This window comes from Antrostomus carolinensis, unplaced genomic scaffold, assembly GCF_000700745.2.
Source record: "Antrostomus carolinensis isolate BGI_N321 unplaced genomic scaffold, ASM70074v2 scaffold26250, whole genome shotgun sequence".
Taxonomy (NCBI): domain Eukaryota; kingdom Metazoa; phylum Chordata; class Aves; order Caprimulgiformes; family Caprimulgidae; genus Antrostomus; species Antrostomus carolinensis.
The window spans coordinates 9,117-16,525 of record NW_010288159.1 but is presented as its reverse complement, the minus strand read 5'-3'; the positions used below and the strand labels follow the sequence as shown (position 1 = coordinate 16,525).

The 7,409-nt window shown below is 54.4% G+C and overlaps 1 protein-coding gene across 1 annotated transcript in view; it reads left to right on the top strand.

The window, feature by feature from the left end:
- MMP28 (matrix metallopeptidase 28) overlaps positions 1-7,409 on the top strand; it is a 15,649-nt gene that overhangs the window by 2,288 nt on the left and 5,952 nt on the right. The window contains exons 3-4 of the mRNA XM_029084410.1: positions 5,130-5,209; positions 5,889-6,052. Of these exons, the coding sequence (XP_028940243.1) occupies positions 5,130-5,209; positions 5,889-6,052 (244 nt within the window). The remainder of the gene's footprint in view (positions 1-5,129; positions 5,210-5,888; positions 6,053-7,409) is intronic.

Genomic DNA, 7,409 nt, shown 5'->3' with positions numbered 1-7,409 from the left:
GGGATGCAAGGAGTGAGGGAGAGGAGAAGGAATTACTTAGGTGTTGTCACCTCTGCGAGGCCCTGCTGGGCTCTGTGTGGCCAGGGAGAGCGTGTGAAGCCCATGAGATGATGGCTGGGGGTTGCTGTCAATACTGGGGATGTGGTAAGTGGTTCCAAGGCAGCCGGTGTGATGAACAGCCCCATGAGTCACGGCAGAGTGAACAGCCCGGCTTTCTTCCCAGCTCTCCCCCTGGACAATCCCCACTTGTTATGGTGAATAACACCCATCAGGAAAGGGGCTGGTGGCTGCTGGCAGCAGGGACGTCGCCTTCCCCCCCCACCCCAGTTCCCATCCTGATAGAAGGCAAAGACCAAGCATCTCGTTTCCTTTCTCTCCTTAGACATGAAAGCACAACCAGTCTGCATGACCAAACTGGTTTGTCAGCTGCTCTGGTATTTGCAGGGGAAGGTTTGGCCAAATGTGGTGTTTTTCCCTCTTTTCCCCAAGCACTTTGAGTCACATTTGGATCGTTTGGGTGCTGCTGAGCTGTGGCTGGGTGGTGCAGCCCATCGCTACCATCGGGTGCCTGGAGTGATGGGGCAAAGCTGGGTTCAAATGCAGGGCTGGGTTGTATAATTGCTGATGAGACGTTCCTCTATTTAACACCCAACACCAAGCCCAGGGCATTTCATGGTGCTCGTGTCCTTTCGAGTGATGTGATATTTATTATTCCTGTCCCACAGCATCCCTCCTGTCCAGGCAGACAGGGCGGTAGGGAGCTCACTCTGGTCCAACATCCCAAAGATCTCCATTACTGAAACCAGGAAGGGGTTTAGTTAGACCTGCTGCAGTCCTGCTGCCCCTGCTTCTCAGCTCCAGAAGATCAAGTGTGAAACCTAAAAGAGCTTAAAAAATGCAGGGCATAATATTGTCCCTGCTCCACGTCTTCAGTGACAAGTAGATAATTTGTTGCTAAAGTAGATTTTTCAGGAAGGGTAGGTGGGAGAGGAGATTCCTTCAGGGCTGGATTAGGCACAGCGGGGGAGCGTCCCAGCAACCAGACAGGGTTGGGGTTTTAATCAGCCTCTGTCATTAACATATCGAATTAGCTGCTGTTTCATTGTCTTTTCAACCGGGAGGACAACCAAAGCCCCGTACTTGCTAATCTCCCTTCTTGTGTGTCTCTAGATATAATATTTATATAGATACTCAGACACACACTTAAACAAAAGAGACACAAGGACTCTGCCTAAAGATTTGCGACTGCAGGCAGGAGCGTGGCTTGGGAGAGCGGAAAAAAATGCACATTTTTAAATGCCTTGACATCTTCCGAAGGCAGCGACCTGATGGGCAGGAGCAGCCTCCTGTGGCCGTGCCAGAACATGCTCAGGGGTCAGCTCTCCTTGTGTCTGTGCTGTGAGGGGAAACTGAGGCTGGAAAGCAGGAGCTGTGGCTTCTCACGGGTGAGATGATGCGGGATGGAGCCTGGGGCTGCTGGGCACTGGAGCTGAGAACCTGCCTGGGTTGGCTCACTGGGCTGCTGTCATCTCCTGCTTAAAAACAAGAAGACCCTGGGGGTGCAGCTTGTGGCCAGCATCCTCTGTAACTGTGGTGTGAATTGCTTGCCTGTCCTTCAGCAGGGTGGGATCGCTCCCCTCCGCTGCCGGGGGATGGATGGGAGGAGATGGGATTTGTGTCCAGGCAGAGCAGAAGGGACCGCGGTCAGTGGGAGCCCAACATGAGGCTTCTCTGATGCTTAACTGGTGGCAGGGTGCCAGAAGCAGAGTGTCTGGAGGGGAGGGCAGGCAGGACCAGAGCCTGCTGTCTCTGCACTCTTGTTATCCCAGTTTCCAAGGAGGGAGGTCTAATTGTATTTGCTGTTGGCCATCTTCCACTTGGGATGCTGGCGGTCGGGGGCAAGGTATTTCCTTGGCTTTAGCTCTCAGCAGAGATGATTTCCAGGGTTGTAACCAGCTCCTGAGCACAGCCCTGAGATGGGAAGGACCCATCCATCTCCCTCAAACCATCATCCCTCTGTCCCTGCTCCAATCCCAAAGGATTTTCTGCCCTGGTGCTGGCTCCCAGGCAGCTGGACCTTTCCTCTTCTCCCTCCCTCGTGTGGAGGGGGAGCCAGGCACAGTTCATATTAATGCTCAGCTCTTGGTTTCCTGCTGTTTTGCTTTTCCCATTGTATGGCAAAAAGCATTTCCCCATCTGGGGCAGGAGGGAGAGGGTTTTCCCAGCACAGCCAGACTTTGCATTGCAGCCTCTGGAGAGGTTTAACAGGCTGGTACCAGCTTCCCCCCCAGCCCTTCCAGAGCCTGGCTGGTCTCTGGGGGTGTGCAGGGCACAGGCAGGGATGGAGGGGGTCTTAGACGTGGATTTGGGCACAGAACATCGTGGCACAGGGCTCTGGGCTTCTCCTTTTGCTCTGAAAAGTCCCTGGTCAAGAGGACTTGATATTCTTCATTGTCTGATAAATACCCTGCACGGCGGAGGATCAGCACATTCCTCTCCTGTGGTTCTGTGTTTCCAGGACTGACATCACCTGGAGCTCACCATAACCACATCTAGAAAATGTCATAACATTTCTCTTAGTGGTTTTTCAGCCCGGGAGCTGGTACCTGTGTGTGAGAACCCCAATATGACACAGGTCAGAAACTACAGGGAAGGTGCTGCTTTGGCTGGACTTTCAAAGCTCAAGGAGATCTGGGCAGGAATAACGAAGCCCGTGGCCTGTGTACATTGTGGTGCCGTTCAAGAGCAGCTGTTGTGATAGCTGGTGCTTTTCTGCCATGTACCCTGACTTGTCCAGATGGGATTTCAAGCATTCGTGACAACATGGTGGGGAAAAAAACCCATTTTCATGCTGTAAGAATGAGATTGTGTTAGGTTAGAGGAGAGGAAACAGCTTACAGTTGTTATGTTTTAGATGCTGAGTGAAAGCAAAACGCTAGCAGGAAAGGTTTGGACTGTGCCATGCTGTTGAGACCCAGGACTTTCTGTCTGGGTCCTTTGTAGTTCACATTTATCTGCGGTGATGTAAGCGCTGGGGATTATCACCCCGCGTCCATATATAGCTGGCGATTTTCTCATCCTGGAGGAGAACGTTATAAAAACACAACCACAGAGGAAGATGGCCAGATACCTTCTCCTCTCCAGTCTACTGTCTCAGGGCTACCAAACCTCCCTGCTACCCTGTCCCCAGGAGGATCCCCCCTCCCCGGTGTGAGAATCCTGAGTCACTGCTGTGTTTTGCCTCCTGGTACCCAGGTCAAGGGGGGTTCTCCCCATCTGGCTGGGGAGGTGGCACATCCAGGCTGTATGGCCCAGCCGATGGCCAGATACCTTCTCCTCTCCAGTCTACTGTCTCAGGGCTACCAAACCTCCCTGCTACCCTGTCCCCAGGAGGATCCCCCCTCCCCGGTGTGAGAATCCTGAGTCACTGCTGTGTTTTGCCTCCTGGTACCCAGGTCAAGGGGGGTTCTCCCCATCTGGCTGGGGAGGTGGCACATCCAGGCTGTATGGCCCAGCCCGGGGTAGGGCTTTTGTGGCTTCACGCGGTGAACAAGCCGATGCTCTCACCTGCTGGTGCAGCTCTTACTCACACCTGATTTATCCTGACTCACCGGGACGGGGTGCGTGGTGTGTGGGTGACTCCAGCCCTTACTGCAGCTGGATGCTGCTACAAGCTGCTGCTGCTGCTTCAGCTGAGGTGGACAGGCTGGTGGGTGCATTCGGTGGGAAACACAGCCACGTTTTCTGGCTGAGGTTGGGTAAAGAGCGTGTCCCAGCAGGAAGCCACACCAATCCCTGCTGTCCTGCAGCTGCAGGAGGATCCTACAGGTAGAAGGGGTGTAAAAGAGGAGATCAGCTCCGTGGCTGGAGTGGGAAGGGGGTAGGGAAGGTTTGCAAAGGGGCAAGCAAAGGCAGAGAACACATGGAAGCTGCCTGCCCCGCCTGTGGGGAGGTGGCGGATGCGAGGGTGACGTGTTTGGGGATGATGTGAAGATGAGTGTTATGGCAAGCAGAAGGTTTGGGCAGGAGGAGGAGAGGGAGAGGCCCTGGCACATCCCAGGGTTGCCATCTCCAGAATCCATTCCCATTCCTCACCAGGCAAAGCACGGCTGGCTCGGTGCTGCCTGCACTCGCCGGAGGTGGACAGTAAGGAGTAACATCGAGGGGAGGTTCACACCAACCCCTTCTTCCCCCTGCCCACCTCACCCATCAACAAACCCCTGATGAGAAGAGGTTTAAAAGCAGAAGGCTCTGCAGCGGGCAGCAGCCGTGCTGCCCTGGGACAGTCCATGGCATTTGCCCACCTCTTCTTTGGGATGTGGGGAAACTTTCCACTTTCACTTTTTATTCCTCATGACTTAAACTCCAATTCTGTTGCTCTAACAGGATGCTGGGTGGCTTGTTTGTCTCCTGCAGACATCCCCGGTGGCGGGGAAGGCGGGTGTGGAGCATTCCTGTGATGGGAGCTATTAACTTCTCCGAAAGCTGAGGGTGCAGGCTGGGCAGAGGGAAACCATTTATTTTCTTTAACGTGCAATTTATGTTGTTGGAGCAAGTTCAGAGCGACAATCTCCGTCCGTGTAAATGGCCGATAAGAAGAAGAATGGTTTGGCAGAGCAGATGGCCCCTGGAGTGTCTCCGCTTTGCAGCAGCACATCCTGCGTAGGGATGGGGGGAGGCTGCAGCCTGACCCCGTCTCACCCCACCCTACTTGTGTCCACAGCACTTTAGCTTTTATTTTAATCATTGCCTCCATCCAGCCGAGGTGATTAGCGTGGCTTCGGTAGCCTCTGGCTGCAGATGACATGGCAGTAGGGTTTTTTTGATCTGTTGATAGTGATGTTTCCTCCTACGCCTTCATCGTGTTGTGGCCAAAAACTCAAGAGCCATCAAAAAGGATGATCTTAGTGGAGGTTTTCCCAAGTCCCATAAAACAAATATATAGACCAGATTGACTTGGCACCCACAGGAAGAACGTCTTGGTGTGCAGAGGTCTCCGGAAAAAAATAACTGGGCATTTCTGCACAGCCTGGAGTTTGCAGCTCTGCTTCCCACCACATCTCCTTGCCAACACATACAAACACCAACCTGTGCTCTGAGCTGCACCTCTCCCATCTCTCTTCTTGCAGCTGTTCCTGCAGAAATATGGCTACTTCGGTGAGCCGGGGGCCGGCACGCACAGCCCCGCCGAGTTCACAGAGGCGGTGAGGTAGGAACCTTTTATTTAAAAGCACAGCAGAGATGCAGTAACTCCAGCTGTGTGGGAGCTGCTGGTGCTCACAGGGGCTGTTTGCAGCTGGGGAGGGGGGTCTTTTTACAGCCAGAGGGTCTCTTTTGCATGGTCGGATGATAAAGCACAACCAGTCCTTTTTGGAAGTGCTGGTCCATACCCAGCTCCCGCAGCTGGATGCCGGCTGCTGGCAGCCCAGCACCTCACTGTGCTGCTTTATTTGCCTTTTATGGCCCGGTGCTCCCTTTACAAGAATATCTGTGGTGAGGCCAAGGTTGGGGATGGCTGGGAGATGTCAGGGGACCGAGCTGACAGGCCCTGCTTGGACTTCTTCTAATGAGATCACATTGGCTCTGGGAGCATCCCTGGCCTGACCCTGTGCAAAGTCAAGTGCAGAGTCCAAACAACTGGGGTTTAAAAACTGGGAAAGGCATTTTTTTAGGCTTCCCTGTCTACTTTAGCCTTGCTAGGAGATGGCTCACAGGTCAGGTGTGGTTGCAAAGGCAAATTCTTCTTGTTTTATCAGCTGGGTGCATTCCTGATGGTGGGGCACACTGGGTGAAAGCACTGGTTTAGGTCAAACACCCAACACAAACACAACCAAAACCTGCGGGGAGATACAATTGTGGGTGCTGATGTCTCTCCCTTCCTTTTCCAGGGACTTCCAGTGGGTGACCCACCTCCCGCTCAGTGGGGTCCTGGATGCCCCCACACTCCATCAGATGGCTCTACCACGGTGTGGCACGGGTGACAGGGAGAGCCGCGCTGCCTGGGCACGCCGGGTGTCTGCCGCCCCGCGCCGCAGGCGTACCACACAGCACAGTGAGCATCAACACCCAGGTCCTGGTGGGATTTGGGTTCTGGGATGCTGGCAGTCCAACCCTTCCATCCTGTAACTCCTGGAGATGATGCTGTGGGTGGGAGGTGCAGCTCTGCCAGCACAGTGGCCATCCCAGGACCTGCCTGGGTTTTGCACCACTTTATTTTTAAACCTCTTTATTTTGAGTTGTTCTGTATGGCTTGATGGCAGCAGTGATTAGAGAGATGCAACTCCCACTCACGGGGAAATTCAGCTCTCCAGGGTTGTTTTACTGCTGTCGAGGGAGCTAGGACATCTCTGAGGGAGCTATCATGTCACCACGGCCCCGGACACAGCCGTGGTGGCACAATCCAAAGGGCAGGGGCTGGCACACAGTGAAGTTACCTCCAGGATCTGCTGAGCTTTGAGACTTCCAATGTGTGTTAGGCAACTCCCACTCACGGGGAAATTCAGCTCTCCAGGGTTGTTTTACTGCTGTCGAGGGAGCTAGGACATCTCTGAGGGAGCTATCATGTCACCACGGCCCCGGACACAGCCGTGGTGGCACAATCCAAAGGGCAGGGGCTGGCACACAGTGAAGTTACCTCCAGGATCTGCTGAGCTTTGAGACTTCCAATGTGTGTTAGTCACCCAGCGGTAACCACAAACCTGCTGGTGCTGGGCTGCCTGGCCACAGGGAGTCGTTTCACCCACATTAAGGGGTTTAACTCTGCTCCAAGCAACCTCTCTTGCTCCTGCATATCCAGGATTGGGCCTCTTGGCCTCCTGGGCTTGTGGATGAGTAACTGGATTCCTAGAGAGCAAGAGGGCTGGGACCAGCTGTGCTTAGGACATGGGAAAAACGAAGGCGAGATTAAGAAAGGGCTCTGTGCTGTGTCAAGCTGTCTCTGCATCTGGCAGGGTTGGTGATGGACGGCCCCAGGAGACAGCCCCATCGTCCTCCTCCTGCCTCTGGCTTTCCTTCCGAAACCCTGACGTGCAGCATCGTCCTTGCAGGCACCATCCTGGGTGGAGGATCTGCTGTGCCCTGGGCAGGAGGGCAGTGAGGCAGAGCCAGGAAGGGTGTGAGACAGGACATGGGTGAACAGCAGCAGCCTGTGCCCTGGGGCTCATGAAGCTCCTTTTTGGAGATCATGGTCCATGGCTGGGTGATAAGAGATTCCCAGTGGCTCCAAGCCCAGGTGGGGAAGGGCTCTGTGTGGTATCGGTTATTGCTGTGGTGGTCTGGTGTTGGCAGGTCCCCCGTGGCAGCCAGCCGGGGTGCAGCCGGCAGCAGAGATGGGAACAACATCATATTGGTGGCACTGGCCAGGAAGGCTGGAGGCTTTGTGCTAAGTTGGCTGTTTATCCCACTTGAGG